Source organism: Tribolium madens, unplaced genomic scaffold (genome assembly GCF_015345945.1).
Source record: "Tribolium madens isolate multiple individuals breed KSU strain unplaced genomic scaffold, Tmad_KSU_1.1 Scaffold_7;HRSCAF=85;Tcas5.2_LG10, whole genome shotgun sequence".
Taxonomy (NCBI): domain Eukaryota; kingdom Metazoa; phylum Arthropoda; class Insecta; order Coleoptera; family Tenebrionidae; genus Tribolium; species Tribolium madens.
The window spans coordinates 4,144,954-4,169,247 of NW_025401050.1; the positions used below are offsets into that span (position 1 = coordinate 4,144,954).

At 28.7% G+C, this 24,294-nt stretch overlaps 1 protein-coding gene across 3 annotated transcripts; it reads left to right on the plus strand.

The window, feature by feature from the left end:
• Positions 1-909: 909 nt before the first annotated feature.
• LOC123010335 (pyrokinin-1 receptor-like) lies at positions 910-23,386 on the plus strand. 3 transcript variants are annotated; one of them, XM_044407148.1, is made up of 5 exons: positions 910-1,032; positions 13,747-14,148; positions 16,450-16,857; positions 18,784-19,001; positions 22,580-23,386. In XM_044407148.1, the coding sequence occupies exons 2-5, from the start codon at positions 13,773-13,775 to the stop codon at positions 23,063-23,065; spliced, it is 1,488 nt and encodes a 495-aa protein (XP_044263083.1). In that variant the 5' UTR covers positions 910-1,032; positions 13,747-13,772; the 3' UTR covers positions 23,066-23,386. The 3 variants fall into 3 exon arrangements, with proteins under 3 accessions (XP_044263083.1, XP_044263085.1, XP_044263084.1); XM_044407150.1 differs by lacking the exon at positions 910-1,032 and adding an exon at positions 9,227-9,382; XM_044407149.1 differs by lacking the exon at positions 910-1,032 and adding an exon at positions 13,648-13,697.
• Positions 23,387-24,294: the final 908 nt, after the last annotated feature.

Consider the following 24,294-nt stretch of genomic DNA (forward strand, 5'->3'; position numbering starts at 1 on the left):
CATATTTATCTATAATTTTTCTACCAAAAATGGGTTCGAAATTAAGTGATTCATATAATTATAACTTCAAGTTGGTCACAATAGAAACTGTGACGTGTGTGATATCAACCCACTGAATCCACTAAACTGTTTTATTGCTTTAGAACGACCGTAGGAGTACAAAAGATATCATGGGGGCGAAAAAATATCGATACGAGATTTTAACGGGTCTAGACATTCCTACTCCCAAAATTACTGACCTGGATTGACCCAGCAATGGACAAAATAAAACACTTGTTATTTGTACCATGTTTTGTAATAAATTGCAGGAAATTATTCAGTTATAAAAATCGTCGTCGAGTTTACTCGTTTTTCGGATGAATCAAAAGATTCTAATCCCCTAGATAGTTATAAATTGCGACTATACTAAAGGGTCCACTGTCAGAATTATTACTTCTTCTCGGAAGTTTGTTACGATGCGGAAATAAATTAGTTCAGTGTTTCTATAGGAAAAAAGTTATCTCAATTGGTCCTATTTCGTTCTACTACGTCTCACTTATCTCTAAACATTTTTTCTGTAATTTCTCATTAAAATTAATTAAAAAAATCGACAATGTCAAGTCACATACACGTCAAATTTACTCGCAATTTACTTAATGCAAAAAAGCTCCGGAATCAGGGTAATTGCTTTATTGCTTACCAAAGCGGCCATAAATAAAATGTAGTAGTTTAAATCGCGGAAAACAGGCCGTAGGCAATCCTATAAATACTCCCTTTATATTTCGCGCAATTTGCCCTAACTGACATGGGGCTAATGAAACGAAAAATTAAGTGCTTTTGCCCGAATCTATTTCAAAATGTGAGAAAAGCATTAGTACCGTGGGTGTTTTAATTTTATTAAAATAATTACATCGAACTTTTTTACAAAACAATGCACATGCGTCAATGTTGGAATCAAGGCGACGCTCTCGACGCATCATTTTCGTGTTGTGAGACTCAGTTGGCTTTTATTCCGTGTGAGAGGAATCGGAGGAGCGCCTTTTTCAAATGTTGGTGAGTACAACTTTATTTTTATTATTAGCACGAAAAAAATACAATTTTCAAACACATTATTTGTAATATCAATCTTTGTTAAAAATAAAACATGTCAGTAAAATTGAGGGTAATGGCATGTTTGACCGTACAAATATATTTTCTAATTTTAATTTCTAATGATCTAGTTTGACTAATTTTTTATTGTTGTTGCATTAATGCGCTCCAAAATTATAATCTACGTAAGCGTAAGAATGTGGAAATTTATCAGTTGCAACAAGATTTACATTTCTGCTACTTTTTCAATTGTTTAAAATATAATCTTTTATACACTTTTTTGCATTATACAGGCAGCACGAAAAAAAATTATTTTAATTTTCTTCTATTTAGGTATTGCTAGTATTGTTTTGGTGCAAATTTTAGTACACTCTGTATGTACCAGGTGGGGCTTCATTTACGCGCAGAAAAGAAATCCCCACTTCTAATTAAATAAAATTGTTGAAGATTTTTGACACTTACCTGGGTATTGATAAGGTACATTTCATAATTTTTTGGTAATTTTTCATTTACAAACAATGCCAAAAAAATAAAAACTATTTTATTCCTAAAAAGTTCAATTCGAATTTTTATACTGACCTATGCAGATTTACTGTCATTGTTTACGAAATCAGAAAAAAAATGCTAAATTTTGAATTAAAGGCAATTTTCCATCTTAACTTTGAAAATCATTTTTATTTATGAACTGTTACGGTCTCATTTATTATCAAAAAAATTTAGAAAAATTTTCAAATATACCCTACCAATAATAATTGGTTCGGTATATGAAATATCGCCAGTTTTAAGTAATTAGAAGTTGCGATTTATCAAATGCGCGTAACCGATGCCCCTCCCGGTATACAGGGTGCGCCAGAAGTCGCGCCCCAGAGAAAAATGCCATATAACGTAAGATCCCAGGAACATGGAAAAAATGTTAAAAAAATTTTATCTATAAAAATTTTGAAGTTATGAGGGTTTAAATTTTGAACTTTGACTCTATTTATTTCTGTTGGAAAAATAATTTTCCAAGTTTTTTTGCTACAGGCTATTAAAAGAGGAAACAAGGAAGGTGTATCCAAAATTGTAACTCTGTTCAATGTTATTCATGGCTTGTATTGGCAAATGTTTTGCACCGTTACTAAATAATTGTAAAAAAACACATAGGTATAAGATCATTAGTATCATTAAATACACATAAAAAAATGTCAAATATCAAGAAATAAATGTCAAAATTTTTTGCCAGATACATTTTTTTAGACATTTTTTTCGTATTCCTGGTATCTTACCTTACTTGAAAATTTTCTCTGGGGCGCGAGTTCTGGCGCACTCTGTATGTTATCTTGTAACAAAATGTATTAACAAATATTTGCAAAATTGGAGCATTGACCACAATAAATGTTAAAATAAATTGTTTTTTTTATTCAAATAGTTTTTGGAATATCATTAATGAATCAGTCTTGGTAGAAAATGGAAACTTGTACAATAAACATATTTATTAAAAATTTGGGTTGACCTTTGCGTCGCAGTTCTATTTTTTTTTCAATGTTTATTTATAACGAATTACAAGACAGTGTGTTGGTTCAAAAAACATCAAACAGAATTTGTTACACACACAATTTTGTGTTAATTGAAATAGCTTCAGTAACTAGCAAAATTCCCAAATTTCATGGTGCTTTTGGCTGTTTTAATGAATGCTTGATGCACTCTTTAGTGGATGAAAATTGTGAAGTTTTATTGTAAATTTGCAATTTTCCACACAACATTGTGCACAGTACTTGTTCGCAATAATTTTAAAGCTTACACCGGTTGGTTTCTTGCTTTAATTTAGTTTGTCGAAAGTTGCATGACAATACGTCGTCCACAATGTTTATTAATAAGAGAATTTCTGCTTGAGAAAATTGGATTTACAAAAAAACCTTTTAATTAATTTAAAAACTGAAACCTTAATAACGCTTATGATCAGAACTGAAAGAGGATTTTAAAATACAAATTAATACTAGATGTCGGTGATTCTACGAGTGGTGTAGTAACGAGATTTCGCTAAAAATATGTAATAAACGTTTTTCCGGAGATTAAAAATAGATCGAATAATAAAAAAACGTTTTAAAAAAGTTGTTTGCAGCAACGAGATTTATTCTATTTAAAATATTTTTTGAACCGTGAGCTTTTGTTCATAGTTCATCGTTTCACCCTAGAACAAAAAAGATACAAGCTATACAAGTCTAATAATACTAGATTGTAATTTATTATGGAACAGGCCCTAGATATGACTTTTTAATTTTCAATGTTGCCAGTTTAATTTCAAAGTCATTTTGACCACCCCAATTTAATTAAACACAGGTATATTGTTGATGATGCAAGTGTAATTTAACATTCAAATATTTATTTGAAGATGTAAGTTTACAAGTGAAAATAAATGTACCTATACAAGAGCTTTACCTGTAGCATTTTTTTTTTTATTTTAATATGAAGTAAATCTTGAATAGTACAAAAGTCTGTTAGAAATAGTATATCGAATTAACAATGAGTTTTAAGAAAAATTTTTACATACAGGGTGTGCCAGAATATAGAAAAAAAACATATTATTTTTAAATAAAATTTAAGTTAAGTTTAAAAGTACATACATACAGGGTGATTCACCAGGAATAATGAGCCTGACCAAATTTTCAATGCAACCAACATTACAGTTGTCGCAAAATAACTTGCGAAGAGAAATGGTGGTTGCATCGAGAATTTGGTCAGGCTCATTATTCCTCGTGAATCACCTTGTATATAAAAATTATTAAATTAACAAGAATCAGTTTTTGTTTTACCACATACAGGTGCGCCAGAATCGCGCCCCAAAAAAAAGGTAAGATACCAGGAACATGTAAAAAAATTCTATCTATAAAAATTTTGAAGTTATGAAAGTTTAAATTTTGCACTTTGATTCTATTTATTTCTGTTGGAAACATAATTTTCCAAGTTTTTTTGCTACAGGCTATTAGAAGGGGAGACAAGGAAGCTGTCCTATTTGTGGCATTTATTGGCAAAATTTTTGAACCTTCATTGTTCATTAAGTAATTATAAAAAAACGTATACAAGATCAGCAGTATCATTAAATAGACAAAAAAATGTCAAATGTCAAAAAGTAAATGTCGAAATTGTTTGACAGAATTTTTTATATATTTTTTTTGTTCCTGGTGTTTTATCTTACTTGAAATTGTTCTCTCGGACGCAAGTTCTGACACACCTTGTATGTATGTAGTTTTCATAAAATGCATTAGAAAAGTAGTTTTATTTCAGATTTCAGTTTTAAAATACATTTTTTAGTACTGTTGAATTTTTATCATTAGTAGTTTATATTTTTCACTTTCAATTTAAAAACTTGATCTAACTTTACTAAAATCAGTCTTATTTTTTACACAATTTTTATATGAAAAATGACATTAATATTGTTAATGTATAATACATCATTAATAAATATAAAATACTTTAACAGTATGTAAAATATAAATTTATTTATTTTGATTTTAACCATCAGATGTAATTTTACACAAAATGCCTGTAAATTTACTTTTTTAAAACATATTGAAACGGTATTTAAGTAGTAAATGCTATTTTGTGACACTGTTTTTTGGCGACATTATACAATACTTTGGCCATAACTGGCCAAAGATCGTGGTTTTTAAGTGAGAAATTGTTGCAGTTTAACGTATTTTACCAAAACTAATGTAATTTAAGCTATTTTCGAGCAATTTGGGTACCGCATACGTCAAATATCAAAAATTTTAACTGTCAAATATAATAATAAATTCAATTTAAAAAGCGCTCAATAGAAAAAATAATAGTATAAAAAAAGCGTGTTACAACCTTTTATTGTGATACTCGTACATTTGTAACACTCGCAACTGCGTGACTCGTGTCACAAACTATTTGTAGAAAGTCTTTGTAACACTTGTTTTTTAATATACTATTATACTACAAGCAATTATTATTAAAGAAGCTATTTTTATTTAACAGCAGAATATTTAGTTCATTTAGGCCATCTTTGATAGTTCAAAATTATAAGAAGTACTTTTGACTTTTTAAGGCAAAAAAGTAGGTTTTTGGAGTAGAAATTCTGCTTATGCTTATTTATTATTTTAATTATTAGTGTTCGATTCAATTTAGTTATTTTTTTACTAATTACTAACTCACTCGAGAAGAAAACAAAACCTAGAAGTTATTTATTGTCTTAAATCTAGTCGGCGATTAAAGAAACACTTGCGCAAAGTAATAAAATCTCACTTTTTATGTTTCTCTTTTTCTCCTCGTCGGCAATTAAATTTTTTCAACCCCCTCGGCTCATCTAAAATTCTCTAAATGACCATTGATTAATTCAATAACGTCTGCAGCTTGTTTTGATCTCGACATTGACCTTACTTTGAAATTCCACGAGAAAATTTTATATTTACTATGTAGACGATTTTCGCAAATAATTCTTTTCATTCAAGTAAATTCAAGTTAACGAAACGTGCACTTTGCATTTGCTGGAATTTAATCTACGAAAGATATTCTGCAATGGTGAAAAATTATTTCAGTGGATTGTGGCAATTAGTAGACAATTTCAGGTGGCGCGTTGGTTGTACAAAGACCTCATCAATCCAATAAAGCGTCCTTTGAATGATTTTACGCCAGTGGAGTACACAATGCGGTTTCGATTTTATTGTCTGGTTAAATGTACTCTCAGTTGCGAACACTGTCTGAATTAATTTTCTCTGATTTTGTCCGGATATGATTTTTTATGGTGTTTTCAAATAAATGCGCATGTTTGAATTGATCTTGAACTCTTTTTACATTGAGGATTGCAAACATGTCTCAGTTTTAAGTCTCTCTGTCTTCTAACAAGCGCAATTCTTGGTTTATTTCCAGACAGTCTTTGTTGTTTTCATACCAAGTTGGAAGATAATAGCAGAAATGTAAATTTATTGTTGCGAATTACTTGTATATTTTTTACAAAGAATATTTCAAGTGCACTTTTTCGCGATCAGGAAAGATTTACGATAGTTTTCAATTAATGCAACACTTTCTGAAAAATATTTAAAATTGAGTCATTTTGATGCGGGTTTTTTTCGCGATGTGGGTATGTTGTTGATATGTTTATTGCTTTAAATAATTTTGTGCTGATAATGAAAATTTCTAATTTACATGCAAATTCTTAATTACTCGTACTTACTGATATGTAGTTTATGATATTTAAAATTTAATGTAATAAAAAATTATCCAAAGGCATTTTGTAACTGTTTCTGATTCTGATGATTTGAGTATATAGATGATGACTCTGATTTCTGTTAACAATGAATAATGCACATGGCGAGTATCGAGTGTTAAACTTTTTATTTTAAATTAAACAAAATCAAAAATAAAGTTTTTCTTAAGAATTAGCTACTTAAGATTTCAATTAAAATGTTTGAGTAAGGTAAGTTTTGTTTTATTTTGCATTGTTAATCGTTAAATATAAACAAGATATCTACAAAAATAATTTGTTCGAGGTTAGACAACCAAATATACATTTTAAGAAAATTGAAATTTGTCAATTTTATACATTTTTTGTTATGAAATCTGCGACACTAAGGGTGGGTTGCAGCAACACTAGTTAAATTTAATCTCGGATTAAATCCATAGTAACCATTGTTATTATCGTAGTTACAATTGTTGTTAATCCGAGATTAAATTTAACTAGTGTTGGTGCAAACCACCCTAAGAGGTTTAAAACAAAATAAAAAAATATGAAATAAAATTATTTTGCTATTTTGCGTCTGAAAGAAAGCTTATTTCGAGACCAAAACCTGTACTTTATTGAGCTATTTTAAAACCGATTTGGTTGCTGAAATAGACAGTTAGAAACAAAATACTTTGGTCGTCAATGTCACTTGAGTGACATTAAATTGTAAAGCATGCTTTAGGACTGTTAATCTTATTTTTAGCTACTGTCATTATAGTTGACAAGTTGTATGTACATATTTTTGATAGGAAAATATAATAGCTGCCATTAATTTGAAATTGTCATTCATTTTAACATTAAAGCTTGAATTACATTAAAGTGTCAGAAAAGTGACGACCAAAATATTTTGTCTCCAACTGTACACTTTACTTTTTGAAGGTTGGTAATTTTTAGCGACGTTTTGAGCGATTCTCGTTTTTCAGGTGGTGTGCGCAGTAATCGTTATTAATTCAACAAAATTTTGAAAAATACTTGAGACTTGACACTTCGAAAATCAAACTTTTAAACTTTATGACATTTATGTATTACCAACCACAATCTTATTAGAGCAAAAGTTCCAAAATTTTGAAAAAATGACGTAAGTACGTAAAACGCGTAAAATAAAAAAATTGGATAAAAAACTTGTTTCTTAAGTCATTTGTGAGAATTCGTTCTTTATAAAACTCGTTCCACAAAACTTGCCTTACAAAACGCGTTCTTTAATATACAGGGTGAATATAAAATATGGAACCAAGCGGTTTTATTTTTAATCATTTGCCTCCACAAAATAATAATTAATATAAATTAAAGTAATATAAAAAATGTGATCGTATTTTCAGAACGAAATTTTGTTTTGTTTTTGAATTATGCGATTTTTCTTTGTCAAAATTGCAATTTATGTGAAAATTTTTTTTTGAAAAAATTAAATATAAAGCAGATAGTTGTAATCCTTAGAGTATAGCTTTTATGAGAAAAATGATTTTATAGTGGGTTGCCATTTAAAAAAATATTTTTTTTTGTAGAACTCAAAAACAAAAAGAAATTTCGAAAAATTTTATTCTTGTTAAATCATCACATTTTTATAGTACTTTATCACTCATCAATTAGTTTTCTTAAAAAATAAATAGTTTAAGCAAAAAACGTTTGATTCCATACTTTTTATTCACCTGGTACTATTATAACACTTACTTATTAAATAACTATCAGTATTTAAACTAAATAATGTTTTAAAACTAATTTTTTCTTGTTGATAATATTGTGTATTTTGTTTCTGCAAATTGTCATTCCATTTGAATCATTCTATAGAATGAATTTTATAATTTTTGAGAATATTCGAAATTTGTTTAAAGTTTCAACTTTTGAATTTTTCTAGTTTTTTCTTGGTGATTAATGTAGGTAATGTACTACCGGGTGACTGGAAATGATTGTGATTTTTTTTTTCCTCAAGGTGGTGTCAAATTTAATATTTTAGTTTGGCAATGTCAAACTTTTAGAGAAAATTTTGACGGGCAACTGAAACATTCTGTTATGATAAATTAGAAGGATTACCAATAATTTAGTGTTGCCAATAGATTTTTTGTCATAAACATTAATAGTCACTCGGTATATTCCTATTTATTGCAAGTCAAGCATGTTATTTCCTTTAACACTTTTTTCAAAGAAAATTTGATAAAAATGTTGGGAGTTTCTGTTTCTTGGAAGTTAGACTCGTAATTGAAAGTAGCTTTTTTTATTACAAAATATTTTTGACGTAGAGATTTTTTTTTAGATATCAAATAGGCTACAGATTATTTAATTTTATTTTTTTATGTCTCAAAAATATAAATAAAAATTCTCAAAGTTCAGTTGCTTCTGTTGCTACACATCTAGTTAAAATATGTAATAAACGTCGAAAATTAAAATGTGAACGATTTTTTTTTCAAATAATGAATCAACTTTTGGTGGTGTCAAACTTATCATCTCACCAAGTACAAGTAACATTTTTATAATATAAATAATAAAAATTTTTAGCAGTTATTGTGAATAATAATATAAAACAACAAAAAATTTAAAAATAGTAAATGAATTTGAAAACTAATTTTTGTTTTTTTATCGTTGAACGTTTTCAACGATAACCACACACGGATAAAGCGTTTATTTGTGTAGAATTTTGATATAATACTAGCAATATTTACCATTGCATTTGTCGCTTTTAAAATATGTCTATTTATTGGCGATTAATATTCAAGGCTACGACCCAGTTACTCATCTTTAGCAACACTGAATCGTTTTAAGGTAGAGTTAAATGTCGATTTCGCTACTATTAATTACCTATCGCATCCTATTGGTCCAATCAATCAATAAAACGGTCCTAAATTGCCGCCGATTAAGTCGACCTAAAGTTCATCAATAATTCTCAATTTCGTTTTTATTTGTGTTTATAAGAAAACAAATCGTCGCGTTAAAGTATTTGTTTCTGTCGTTAGTATCCACGTAATTAAACTCAATTTTAGCGACTCTTTATTCTCGTTAAGCCCTTAAATGCCACAAGGGAATGCGAATTACAAGCGCCACAACATTCTAAATCGTGCTCTAAGTTTTTATTAGAAGCTGACCTCCCATTTTTATCGTGTAAGTATAATTAAATTAATGTAGAGTAGAAAAGACTCAAGTAATAAATGGGTTGTGGGGTTATTTTTACTTTTACAAGCAAATAGATTTAAACAAGTTGTGTAAAGTGGCAAGGTATCGTATCTAGGTCGAAGGTAATTGGAGTAATGGTCACTGCTGCAATCTCTTTGAAGCAAAGGTAAATTGAATGTTGGAAATGTGCCTTTTGGTCTTTATTGTTGCATAGCCTTGACCACTTGGTCAGCCAAGGAAGTGCTTAAATTAAGAAAAATATAGTTTGCTTCAAAAATTATTGGAACATCCTGTATCAAATAATTCTCATTGTTTTTTCAATAAATGATAATTTAATGAACAAGTTTACTTTATTAGTTTAAATTTATTTTTTTAATAAATCAGTTTAATACTTTGTCAAGGTTTTACAAGTTGTTGGATTTAATGAGAACATAAATTTTGTCATTTTTTTCCTCCTAACTTTCACTTTTCGTCAGCACAATTTGCTTCACTATTCCTTTATTACAACCTTTTTCACCAACACTCTCCAACATATATTCAATCCTCCTTGTCAGCAACAGAAACTCAAAGCATGCTTTTGCAACCTTCTATTCGTTTCTTTACAAAGAACCTTTCATTGGTAACATATTAAAAATTAAATCTTTTGCAATCAAGATTAGTTTGATGCACGTCGTTTGTTTGCAAACTTTTAGCGTGGGCGGACTTAAATGTGATTTAAATTGTTTCACAAAAAAAGCAAAACAGTGAATCTATTTTAACCCGGATGTTTAAAGAGAATTCAATTATTAAAAATTTGCTTTGCGAGTTGAAAAATGCGCAGTTTGTGAAGCTTTTCGCTCAAAAAACAATCACAGAAAGGCAGTGAAGTGGAACTCTAAATTCCATAAACTGGAAGCTTTTTCGATTTCTTAAATTATTTTTATTCGGTTGCTCCAACCAATTAATGAAAGATTAACTGTCACAAGATAGAAAAATTTGTTTGATACTTTTAAGCTGGTCACGTAACCTATTTGGAAATAATGAGGAAAAATGGTAAAGCGTTTGGCACAAATTACAAAAAATAATTTTTGATTAGAAAGAAGATGTGAAGCTTGTTAAAGAACTATCACAAATCTTAATTAATTAGTTAATTAGGTCAGGTCAATAAATGTTATTCTAATCAATTTGCCAATTGTGGTCGCAGGTTTAATTAAGAGTTAACCCGGCGCATTCACCAGAATTGGGTTTAAAGAGTTTTTAAAACTAATTAGGAACACTGAAAAAGAGCCGTCACGATTAAAAGCCAAAATATGAGATTAATTTTATTAAAATAATTAAAATAATTACTTAATTTAATTATTTATAAAATTTATTCTTTGGTTTATTTTATACTTAAATACATATTTAGAAGCCTGAATTTGACTTTAAATGTAATTTAAGAAAATTTGTTTTGCGTTTAATTTGTTATAGTTTATAAGTGTTTACCTTTTTTGAATTGTTATTGTACAGGGTGATTTTTAAAAAAAGGGTAGGCGCTGTAGAATTTTTATTTATAACCCGATTTTAAGAATAGAAACAAATTAAATGGCTTTTTAATATAGCATAAGCTAACACTTTTAGAATTTTTCTAGATGTCATAGTATACTTTGTGGTCTATATTCAACTTTTTAATTTTAAATTAGAACCCATACTTTTTTCTTCATAATTTGAAAGGTATGGAATCAATAAAAAATTGACGTTAACAATAATTTTATTAAAAGTACACAAAATAAATAAATAATAAAATAAATTAATTACTTTAATTGCCATTTTTTATTAAAAATTAAAAAAAATATTGACAATATTTTATTTGCTGCTTTTTGACATAATGCAATAATGGCACTATCTTATTTGACACCATGCAACTAGATTTTATTAACTTTTATTATTTTTTTTTAGTTTGATAACTTTTAAATAATAATTTTTACTAAAAGAGTCTGTACCAAGAAAAACTAATATTTTTAAAATTATGAAGAAAAAAATATGGGTTCTAATTGAAAATTACATGGATGATAGCCCAAAATAAACTATGAGATTTAGAAAAATTTCAAAATTGTAAGTTTGCACTACATTAAAAGCCATTTATTTGGTTTTTTAATTTTTAAAATCAAACCATAAATTAAAATTCTACAGTGTCTGCCGTTTTCTAATTATCATCTTGTACAGGGTGCGCCAGAACTCGCGACCCAGGGAAAAATGGCATGTAAGGTAAGATACCAAAAACATGAAGAAAATGAGTTATGAGAGTTTAAATTTTGCACTTTGACTCAATTTATTTTTGTTAAAACAATAATTTTCCAATTTTATTTTGCTACAGGCTATTAGAAGACGAAACAAGAAAGCTATATCCTAAATTGTAACTCTGTTTATTAATGTTATTTGGGGCTTTTATTAGCAAAATTTTTGTACTTTTACTAAATAGTTATAAAAAACATATACAAGATTATCGGTATCATAAAATAGACATAAAAAATTCCAAATGTCAAAATTTTTTGACAGAGAATTTTTTAAATATTTTTCTATGTTCCTGGCATCTATCTTACTTGAATTTTTTATCTGGGGCGCGAGTTTTGACTCACCCAGTATAATGTTAAGAGTGTAAATTACGGTAGGTACATTTTTACATGTACATTTTTTAAATTACAAAATATTTATTTTAAATTAATTAAAAAACAGAGAATCTGGATTTAAGCTTTAATTTCTAGTATGATTTAAATTTTAATTATTTTGGCTACAATTCAAGACATTAAAATTTCAAGTGGTATGTGATTTAATGTGCAATTCTAAAAATAGAAACATTTGAGTTATTTTTTTTGTCAAATTGTACTAACTGTGATTTAAATTTAGTAATCAATACTATTACAATTGTAATATTTTAATTGTCAAAGTCCACTCACATGTTAACTAATATTTTGCATGATTGAACTCTAAAATTTTACAGATGAAAACTTTTTGTAGAATATGTGGAACATGTAATTCAGTCAGATGAGGCACAAAAATAATATTTCTTGACTTTATTCAATATTATAGTGTTAAAATAAATTACTCGACACAAGCTTCAAAATGAAAAGTGAGTTTAGTTAAGCAAACTGACACAATTTTTATTAGGAAAACGAAAAACTTTTGATGACAAATTAGAATATTGTAGATAGAAAGAAAATCGAATAGTTCTGATATTGGATTGATACTGACAGTCGTAGATAACCGAAAACGATATTAGATGCTGAAAAAGGCAAAAACAAAATTGCAAATAAACTTTCAGCATATCTACGCATCATGTTTGAGTTGTAATTTAAATAATTTGCAAAACTAAAAGTTCTAACTAATTTAAACATAGAGAGTCCAATAATTAAAATATTTTTGCATGTTTCATCAAATATGATTTTCGTTTGAATTTTAATTTAACATTTAAAAAATCAAGTCAATTTTACTAGTCGTAACAAAAAACGTAAGTTTATACTAACTATACTTACTAATTAAAATTGTTACCTACTAATTAAAATACATTTTTAAAAAAAATAGATGTTTAATTGTACAAAGTCTAGTTACAAAATATATGTTTTAAAATAAGGAATTAATCGTTGATCTTTATAAAATGTCGTGACATGTTTTCTGTCACTACATTATTCAGTGTTGCCAACTTAATTTTACAATTGCACACAAAAGTTTTGGTTTTTATTTTTAATATTGAAGCTTCTAGAAGGAATTAAATCAAGGTAAAAAATTGTTAATTTTTTAGTAAAATGTGTAATTTGTTAAAAGCTACCAACCTTGAAATAGAAATCACAGCCTTCTTGGGTCATAAATTTAGTACTGGTTTGATAGTAATAATACATAAAAGTTGATTATTTGTTTAAATAAACAACACAATTTTATTGAAAAAGGTTAGGTAGTAATTGTTTTACATGAACTTTTAACGTTTAACTATGGCATTATTATAGTTTGTGCATGTTTTTTCTAATACTTTTAAAAGAAATATTTTGTTCGTCTTATCAATGGCTATTAAATAGTAAACTTATGAGAATGAACTTTGTATATAAATGCTTCTAAACTTTAATTAGTTACGTTTTTATGCAAAATGGGAATTTTGTTCATTTGTGGAGTGATAAAGCTCAAGTTTATCAAAAAGTTGCGGCCTTTTTTGTCTTAATTAAAGTCGAATGATTATTATTTTTATAAGTGGGGTCTGGCTTTATTCGAAGGCCAATCATTTACACCTCAGTCACTTTGCTTTAGTAAAACCGTCTCCATCCAACTTCCCATTTTGCTAATTAATTCAATAATGGTACTTCCCCGAATTCACACAAATTCCAATTTAATCCTTTTTGTTCCAGAGAGTCGCAAAAATGTGAAGCTCGTAATGACTCATCTCGGGAACGACACTTTTAACTTGACGGGATTTAAAATCAACGTCACAATAAGAGACGATGCAACACTTTACCCTCCGAGTTTAGTGATTCCGGTTACTGTGGTGTATGGTGTCATTTTTGTAACAGGAGTGATTGGAAATGTGAGCACGTGTATCGTTATTTCCTGCAACAAGTCGATGCACACGGCTACCAACTATTATCTCTTCAGTTTGGCTGTTTCGGACATGTTACTATTGATTTCGGGACTTCCCCCGGAAATGTACCGGCTGTGGTCGCCGGAAACTTATGTTTTTGGGGAAGCATTTTGTATTCTGCAAGGATTCGCCGCCGAAACTTCAGCTAATGCTACTGTTTTAACGATCACAGGTGAGAAATGTGGTGGAGCTTTTAGCAAAAATGGAAACTTTCTCGATTATTGTAATGATTCAAAATCACAATTTGATAAAAATGTTTATCTTTAATTTATTGATTGTTTTTTTATCATTTTTGGTAAATTTATTGTTTTTTTAAGGCCGTATAATACTGTAACTGTCAAAATTTAGTTTGTTAATTAAAATTGTTGGCGTTTTTTTCAAAGCACTCTTCTCAAAAACGCTTTTTCTTAATTTTGATTAGCATGTAAAATTAGATCACATCGTTGTAATCAAGAACAAAAAGATTTTTCAAAAATACAGAAACCGAATATATCGTCCATAAGAAAATCCAAAGTTGAGTGTTGTAACTCTAACATCAAGAACGTCTTGGAAAATACGATGACATATTTAGAATGCTTGTAAAAAAGTGTCTTAAGAACGTCTTTGTTAAAAACGTCTATGTCCTTTAGTTTTCGCTCAGAAAAATACAAACAAAAATTACAAATTTCCGATTTTTTTTCCAATAATTCAAAAATTAAAAACGACACATTAAATTTTCTTTTAGATAATTGTTCAGCATAAAAATGAGCAATTTTGACCTAATTTAACTATAATAACTAAGATTTATTTCCATGGTGGAGCTCGAAAAACGGACATCCTGTATACAGCGTGTCAGAATTCGCGCTCCTAAAAAAATGCCATGTAAAGTAAGATACCAGGAACATGAAAAAAATGTTAAAAAATTCTAACTATAAAAAATTCGAAGTTATGAAAGTTTAAATTTTGCACTTTGGTTTTATTTATTTTTGTTGGAAAAATAATTTTTCAAGTTTTTTTTTGCTACAGGCTATTAGAAGAGGAAATTGTAACTCTGTTTAATGTTATTTGTGGATTTTTATAGGCAAAATTTTTGTACAATTCTTCTACATATACAAGATCATCAGTATCATTAATTAGACATAAAAAATGTTAAATGTCAAAAAACAAATGTCAAAGTTTTTTGACCTATTGAATTTTTCAAACATTTTTTCCATGTTCCTGGTATCTTATCTTAATTGAAAATTTTTCTCTGGGGCGCGAGTTCTGACACCCTGTACATAAAACACAACATTTTTTACAGTAAAATAAACAAATTAATAGTTGTTTTAATTTGTACAGTTGCGGAATTAAAATTTCGGGCAGTATTTTTTTGTCACTCTAAAGTACCCCTTACTGTCATCATGACTGACATTTTTGTTGTTAAAATTGTTAATCAAACAATTTGACTGTCTTAGGAAATTTATTAATTGAACTAGGTGTAATTAAATCATCGCTTTATCTGCTGCCTACCCGTTATTATGCCACAAATCACTATTTTAGAAAATAAATAAGTCAAAATGACATAAACATGACTAGAGTAAAAAATGAGTTTATTAATGTAAAGGTTGTTTTAGAGTTTACATTATGAAAATGACAATATTGCCCGAAATTTTAATTCCGCAACTGTACTTTATTTAATTCATCAATTTTTCTACTGCTATTTGTTTTTTTATTAAATTGATTTGAAAATTATTTTGATGTTTTAAAGTACAGTTTGAAAGAAAATTTTAGCGGAATCATTCATACTCTGAAAAATATTTAATTTTAAATCAATGAAAAACCAACTTTTAAGTATTTTGTAATAATAGGTTTGTGCGTACACTTAATTTGTGACCGAGTTGAAAATTTAAATAGAATTTTTTTTGAATCAAAGCAAATGAACTAGGCTTTTATTTAATAAAAAAATTATTTTTATCTCTCTATTATATTAAAAAAAACTATATCTATATGTAGGTAGATAGATTACCAATACGTGTTGCCCGACCCAATTTGCGCCAAAGTACTTGAGCAAAAATTAAATTAAAATTTATTCATTTTAAAGCAAAGAATATTTATTGAAGTTTTAAGTTTATTTTATTTACTTTTAGTTATTTTGAGATTTATTTTATTTTATTATTTTTAAACTACACGTAGAAATTTCCATTAAATCGTGACTTTACGTTATCATTTTGTGTTTGAGCTTTTGTTCATTAGATCTATTGCTACTCGAAACCTGTTCCTACTACTCCGTGTAAAGTAAATTTGATCAGAAAAGGCTCTCAGCACTTATTTAACCGTGTTTTACTTTATTTTTAATGAAAGAATTTAAACAAAATATATTTCCAGCAAAGGAGCATCTTCAAAGCTTAATAAATTATATACAAGTATTTATTTTTGAAAGATGTTTTCACACACTTAAGTCCAACACAGTATTGGTTGAGAAAGTTTCACTTGAACTCTTTTTTAACTTTTTCAGCTTTTACCGTCGAGCGTTACGTTGCAATTTGTCACCCCTTCGTTTCGCACACTATGTCCAAACTTTCGAGGGCCATTAGGCACATTATTGTGATTTGGGTAGTGGCTTTGTGTCTTGCAGCCCCTCAAGCAATCCAATTTGGTGTGGAATATGAGCTGAAGGATGGAGTCCAATACAGTCGATGTACCGTCGTTTCGAATTTTTTTCAACACGCTTTTGAAATTTCAACGTTCCTGTTTTTCGTGGGCCCAATAACGCTTATTACCGTCCTGTATGTACTTATCGGCATTCAGTTGAGGAAATCAAGACTTAGTATGACAAAAAAGAGGTCGCTGGGGAGCTCTGGAAGCAGCGAACAGGCCAGGAATAGGAATCAAGCGGCGCAGAAGCGAGTCGTGAATATGTTGAGTAAGGATTTTTTATTTTATTAAATTGGAACCAATTAATTAGAATTTACAAAGTGCAAATTGTGAACTTATTATTGCTAATTAGTAATCATGAAATCGATGTAAAACAAGAAGTCTAATCTTAGAGGAATAAACATCTCCCAACTAGCAAATCTCATAATTCCACAAAGCACTACATTAAAGCCACTCTGATGTTAACTAAAATTATTAATAAATAGTTTCACTAAAGTATCAATTTTTTTCTGTTAATATTTATGCTGTTTAAAAACACTTAACATCGTAAACAATTTGTGCAACCTTTTTCATCATCTAAATTTCTAATTTATGCAAATAAAGCAGCTAAATTTGCTAAATGCACGACTAACTTTCAAGGAAATTAAAATTATAACAAAAAAAGCATTCGAATTTGTGTTCTCTGGAAGTGAATTTAAGTTTAAAAATTGTTCAACTGTCAAACGCATTTACAAAACCTTTAATAACACAACTTATTTGAAATTTTCTCTATGAAAAAGCTGGAAAAATCAACCAATGACATCGTATCGAATGTCGATGTTTTGTTCTCTTCACCTGTGAAACTTCTCCAATAGATATGCATAAATTATAAGTGCTTTCGAATGAAATTTCAATTTATTATCTCCTGAAATTAGGTCAAGCTGTAAAGGACGATGTTTGTTAAGATTTATTAAAATTGTACAATTGAAATATTTAATAGGAAAATTATATTTAGTTAGAAAGAGTCAATTCATTTTAGAATTGGTATAAAATTAAACTGGCAGTTAATTAATGTTCACCGACTAGAAATAATATGACACAAATTGACACAATGCTTGAAAAAAATCAATAAGATTTAATTTCAGAAATACTAAGGTTACATGATTGTCTTGTCTGCAAATTATAAAATAAATTAGCACCTGTTGTTGTTTTAGCTCAAAAATTTGACTTTAATTAATGGTGCTAGAACCACGAGTTGTATTCTATAATTTATTATTCATACTTTAGCTGAAACTAAAGTGAACGTGTTTTCAATTAAATTTTTCATCGTTACGACTAGTCTTTCAAGATTAAGTTGGCAACAGTGAATATTTGAAAATCGACCAATTGAATTGAAGGTCCGATATTTTTTTCTTTGTTGACAATAATAAATCAATTTAGTGTTACGAACTAAAAAAAATGGTTAGTTTTCGGTTTTAGTAAATTAATTACATTATTTTTGTAGGTATTTTTAACCAGAAATTTATTATGTAGTTTGTAGTAGGGAAAGATGTTAAAAAACAGCTAACAACACTAATTTTTATATAAAAAAAATATTACTAATTAATAATTGTTTTCTTTTGTAAGTGAAGTATTTCGGTAAAAAATATTTTTTGTAATTTTTCCAATCCGTGATTGAGATCCTTTGATTTAAAAAAAAGTACAAAACATGTAAACAATAATTATCACATTATTAACAAAATCCGGTGTAAATATGTTATCTTTAATGAAAATATTAGTCATTTTCGAATTTGCATATTTTGAAAAAAGTGTGAATTTTTCAACGTGTTTCACATTTTTCGTGTAGATACGAGTACAGACATAATTTAAACAGAAGTTATTCGCATTTTTTTACAAATATTTATCCAGATGCCTTGAAGTTGATTGATTTTTTCATTTACAATCTCCTCCGTTTTTTGCACCTGCGTTACATTATCTGAACTGAATAAATCAACATTTTGTATTTATTGATTGGGTGAAACCTCAAAGTAAAGCAAAAATCCTTCAATTGTTATTGATGCGAGAAACTTTTTTAGAAATTGCTGTCTGATTTTTTTCCGTTATATTGTCGAGGTTCTGTTTGTGCTTCTGCTTCTCTTTGTTTGTCTCACTTTTTGGATTTTGTCGAAGCATCGATTTCAGTTTATGCAAAGTTAACGTCAATATTTGTTTGCAGTTGCAGTGGTGGTGGCGTTCTTCATCTGTTGGGCTCCTTTCCATGCGCAAAGACTGATGGCGGTTTATTTGTCCACCGCTTCCAAGGAGGCGCAGGAGATGACCTTTGAGCTCTATATGGTTCTTATGTACGCATCCGGAATTTTGTATTTTCTGTCCACGACGATTAATCCGGTGCTCTATCATATTATGTCAAATAAATTTCGCGAGGCATTTAAGGTGAGTAGATTTTTCAACTACATTATTTTTAAATTTGTTTTCATTACATTTTACTAAATCTCTAAGAAGCTGAGCAAGTTATTCTCGGCTGATTTTCCCCTCAACTTACTTCAAATTCAAATTTAAATCTCTCTGATATTATCTAAATGTGTAAAGTTGTATAAGCGTGATTTAATTATTGCTGTTCAGTCTGTTTCCAAGTTGAAGGAACATAAAATAAGATTTAATTTTTGTTTAAAAGTTGTAGACTGAAAATATTTAGTATTTTTTTAAAGTATGAGTTTTAGAAAAAATAAGTACGTAATGGAATCGAGCTGAGTATAGAGTAACTTCAGATTGAATTATGTAAATATGTATATGTTCGGTTTATGTTTATATTTCAGATGAGATGTTGAAAGGCCACGAAAAGATGTTTGGTGAAAATGTAAAAAATGAGACAAACCAAATAAAAGTTTATTCTTTATTTGCAAGCAGAAGTAACTATTAAGTAACCCTCACAATTTTAAATTTTTCTCTAGTTTATTACCAAAAAAAAAAACAACACGTAATTTTAGCTGTTGACAAGCCTCTTACGACCTCATTATTTTTGCCACATTCCTTGTTTCGTGAAGTTGTTTACATGATATACTAGGGGATAAGACAAACGAGAAAATGTGAAATAAGCTGAATAAAAGAGGGAGACGTTGAGGCGTCCTATGATCCTGTGAATTATCTAACAACAATATAAATTAGAGAGGGTTATATTTCAGAATTGCTGTCTAAATAAGTTAATTAATAAAACATAAGTCCGGTTTGGGTCACCTCCTAAATCACCAAAACGTTTCGTTTGGAGACGCGTGTATGAAAAATAAATGAGAACGTGGAAATAAAAGAAAAATAGATTTATTGTTGCAAAAAAGGAGGTCAAAAAATATTGGAATTTTTTTTTGAAATATGTATAAAACGTGAAGTTTTTTCTAAAAGAAGCTATAGAAAACCTATTGATGTTTATTACGAATTAAAAAAAAGTAAAACAGGTTGTAATAGTAAAAGTGTCTATTAATTCTAACCTGTTTGTGGTTTGAGCCATATTAGAGTGGCGTAAAAGCTAAAAGTACACATCTGGGTGGAGCCTAATTGCGCGCAAACGTAAGAGGGGACAGGACTAGTTGACTAGTAGCGTCCTTTTTCACGCCACTACTTCCAAAAACTCCCCTCTTTTGAAAGTGGACCCGTCCGAGACGCGTTTTAGTCATCTACGCACACACACCCAGTTGTGTACTTTTAGCTTTTACCCTACTCTACGAAGCCAATTACAATTTAAATAAATTTGCAGAATTTGAAAAGAGTTAATTCTAATAATAATAATTTAAGTAAGTAAACAAATAAGTAAAATAAAGTTAGAATATCTAAAGTACATTGAAATTATTAGATTGGATCGGGCTGTCTTATGACAAAGTTGAATAGTGAAAATCGATCACAGCTCAACTATCTAAAGGGAAAGACAATTTGCAACTTTAAGTAGCAATAAGTCCATTAAATAATTTAAACTAGCTAATACTATTACTTTAGATTTAAAAGACTTTTATAGAACAAATCACAACAGACGGTGGGCACTTTTCCAACGGTCAAGTTAATAGCATTTTAGCATTTAAATTTCTGGTTTAAATTTTTCAGTTCTTATTTTACCCTCACTTTGTAGCTGCACGTGTTCATTGCACATGCACCTGTTTTTTTCATCCTCTTTGCTCTCTTATTTTACTTGTCTGTTATAACTTTTAATATTTATATTTGATTAAAGATGTTTTTTTACCGGAACTGACCAATTATTTATCATTTGTCTTTTTTCTCTTTGTTTTAAAAATATCTAGAAGTTCAACTTCTTGATAATAAAAAAAAGGCTAATTTTGGGCCTTCACATTTTTCCAGGCATAGAGTAAAAGTTCTGTTTTTTTGCTTAAGCACTTTTACTTTTAACATGACATTGTCCAATGTTGTCTTTTTTGCTGCTTTAGCAATTTCTGGAGAGTGTACATTGTAGATCATCAGCATTCGACATTTTACACTACTAACTGCACTAGTCATGCACTAGTGAAATAATTAATAAACACAAATCTCAACACAACAACGATATTAATGAGTCATATTTGTTTATAAACGTTGTCATAAGTACATTGCTTGCAAACCGTTTTGATTATTTTGATCATTTACTTAATCATTATAGTGTTTTTCTTTACCTCTTTACTCTCAGTCTGAATACGTTTGCGGATAAGATAGTATATGTGATTCGGAGTAAAAGTGAGTTTATGTGGCTCAGCTGAATTATTTGCCTCACTACGTTTGGCAAAATAAACATTCAGTATGAATTATAACTTTTACTCTTAATAAAATAATATACTGTTAGGTATTTTAATCCTTATCGTTTGAAAAGGACGAATATGATGTATACAGGTGATTATGCTGCTGATTGAGACGAGTGATTTGTTAATTTTTTGTATAGAGGTTTATTTTTAGTGCTTAACCGTAGAATAGTAGTTTCGCTTAATTTCAAATTGAGAAAATATACAGAGTGTCCCAACGAGTTGGAAAAGTCCATTAGTGACCTTTAAAAATAAGTTACAATACAAACCTGTGTTTTTTAATTGAAACACCATATGTTTTTTAGAGTTTTACGATGTAGATTTTTATGACAATGATTTTTAGTTTTATTGGTCGATTTTGCTTAGTTTATAAATAAGACGGTTTTTTGAGCAAAGCATGCACTTTTTACAAATATTTTACACAAAAACTAAGACATCTAGAAATATTTTTTTACTATTGGAAAGAAGAAGGTACAAGCTATAAGGTTGTAGTATTTTTCTAGTGTGTTGCATTTTCAAAGATAAAAAAATTAAGGCGTTTGTTAAAAGTCCAATAAGTTAAAAAAATTAAATGGAAGACCCTATTTATTCTTTCTAATATTATTTACTTTTAGGTGTTTATAATCAATAACTAAAAAGATATTTAATCTTAAACATTAAAAAAAAATAATTTCTATTGTTTCAGTAGCCAAAAAGTGCATAGTTGCACAAGAGATGGAAGAAATATCACTTAATAATCACATTTGTGTTAAACTGAATTCATTATTCTTTATTTTTACAATAAAATAATTTAAATTTCAGTATTTATATTGACTTTTAGAATCTCTGGAAAAAATATTGTTTTAAAAAGCTACATCCAAAAATGCAAAAAAACATACGATGTTTTATTTAAAAAATACAAGATTGTATCGTAACTTATTTTTGGGACATGCTGTATGGTTGAAAATAATTTTGGGTGATGCACTAGATTAGTATCTATCAATGTCCAATACATTTCTTATTAATTGTACCATTTAAAGGTTACTAATGGACTTTTTCAACTCGCTGGGACACTCAGTATGTTAAAAAAAAATTGTCTTAAAGTAATTTTATTAAAATTAATTGAATCTTCACCTTCAAGTCTACACTTTAAATCTCATAACAATTCGTTGGCAAATAACAGAGATATTAAACCCGTAAATCTTACGTGGGATATCCTGTATAATTATTTCATCTTAATGTAATTTAAATATTTTCTAGAAAACCTTAAAGGACTTCTGTCGTCGCGACGGCCCCCGCCACGCCGCCCAAACCTACTCCGTTTTAAGTCGCTGCCCACCGCTCAACCGCCACTTCGAGCGTCCATCTTCCGTCACCCTCGACAACCACATGAAAGAAGAACTCCACCTCAAGAAGAGCACTACTCACCGCTCCTACAATTTCCTCGGCTGCAACAAAGTCAAACAAGACTCTTCGACAATAAACGAGTGCCAAGACCTCCACACCATCGTCTTGAGTGAATCTAAACCGCCCACTCCCGGGTCTAAAACCTCGCAAAGAAGCGATAAATTTCGTATTTTCCGCGTCTTCGGCCAACAGAAACGTCCAGTGAAGTTTTTCAGGGAGAAGAGTGTCGACAGCGGCCACACTATCAGCAATTCAAGCCTCCAGGACGTGGATAAGATGGAACACAGCAGCTTGGATTTGGTCAAATACATGGAAGAGATCAATGAAGATATTACCTAACGCAAAGATAAGCGCTGGAGGCGATTAGAAACTATTCCAGAACTCTCTGATCTCAGTGTGTATCTGTGATTCGTATCTCTGTGGGATGTGTACTTAATTTTTAAGTAGTTGTTGAATAATTTTCGTTTTGGAAAAGGTGTGTTTTCATGTGTGATTTGTATTAAATGTTTGTATAAATATTTTTAAATGTATGAAAATCTTTCTTATTTAATACGTGTAAGGACAAATGTGATTAAAACTATTAAAATATTTTACTTTGATAAAAACACTTGATGGAGTTTGCTGATTTAAATGAGAAATTTATTGTTAGAGTATAAAACATTTCTGTACCTAATTTACAATCATATTTGTAAAACGAAATAATAAAAACTATTTGTTAATTGTTATTAATTACTACTTTCTCAATTTTGTTATTTACCAGAAAATATATATTTTTTAAGTTTTGCAAAATAAACCTTTAAATAAAACGCAAGAAAATAAATAAATACAAATTATCCTCAATTAGATTATTATGAAAAAAAGTCATTTGATGTTTTTTACGTAAAGATGATTCTTTTTTTTCAACAAAAGCTTTTGTTGCTAAGTTTACTTATTTGAAAATGGTTTTTAGGAGTATTAATTTTATTACAGTTTTTTTCATTTTCGCTTGAAAATAGTTTTTCAAATTGATTTCTTGTTACTGATAGTTTGAACCTGTGTCACTTCTTTTATGTGTTATTAATTTACACCAACTGCAAAATTGCTATTAATTACTTTACAAGCTTGACTCACAAATTTGCATTTGCATACATACATTGTTTTTTAATTACTTTCAATTAGTATATCTAAAATAATACAAATTATTGGAATTTGAAAGATTTTTAGTAAAATAGCACAAATATAACAAAAAAAAAAACCTATAATGACTGAAATATTTGAACTTTTGCTATTTTTAAGTGCAGTAACGCCCTCGTTTATTAAAGAGAGGAATAAAGTAGATTCCTGTAAAATGTTTTGGTACAATTCTAAAACAATTGATGCAATTCTAATTTACAAAAAACAGATCTCTTCTTTGTTAATAAATAGCAATTAATAAAAAAATAACAAAAACGAATTATTTTCAGGAGTATTATTGAAAAATATTTAAAAAAACACTTTCAAAATTTTACAAACATTTTTACAAGTAGTCAAAGTATTTTTATTTTTCTTATATCACAAAACATTAATTCATTCACCACAATTACCAAAAC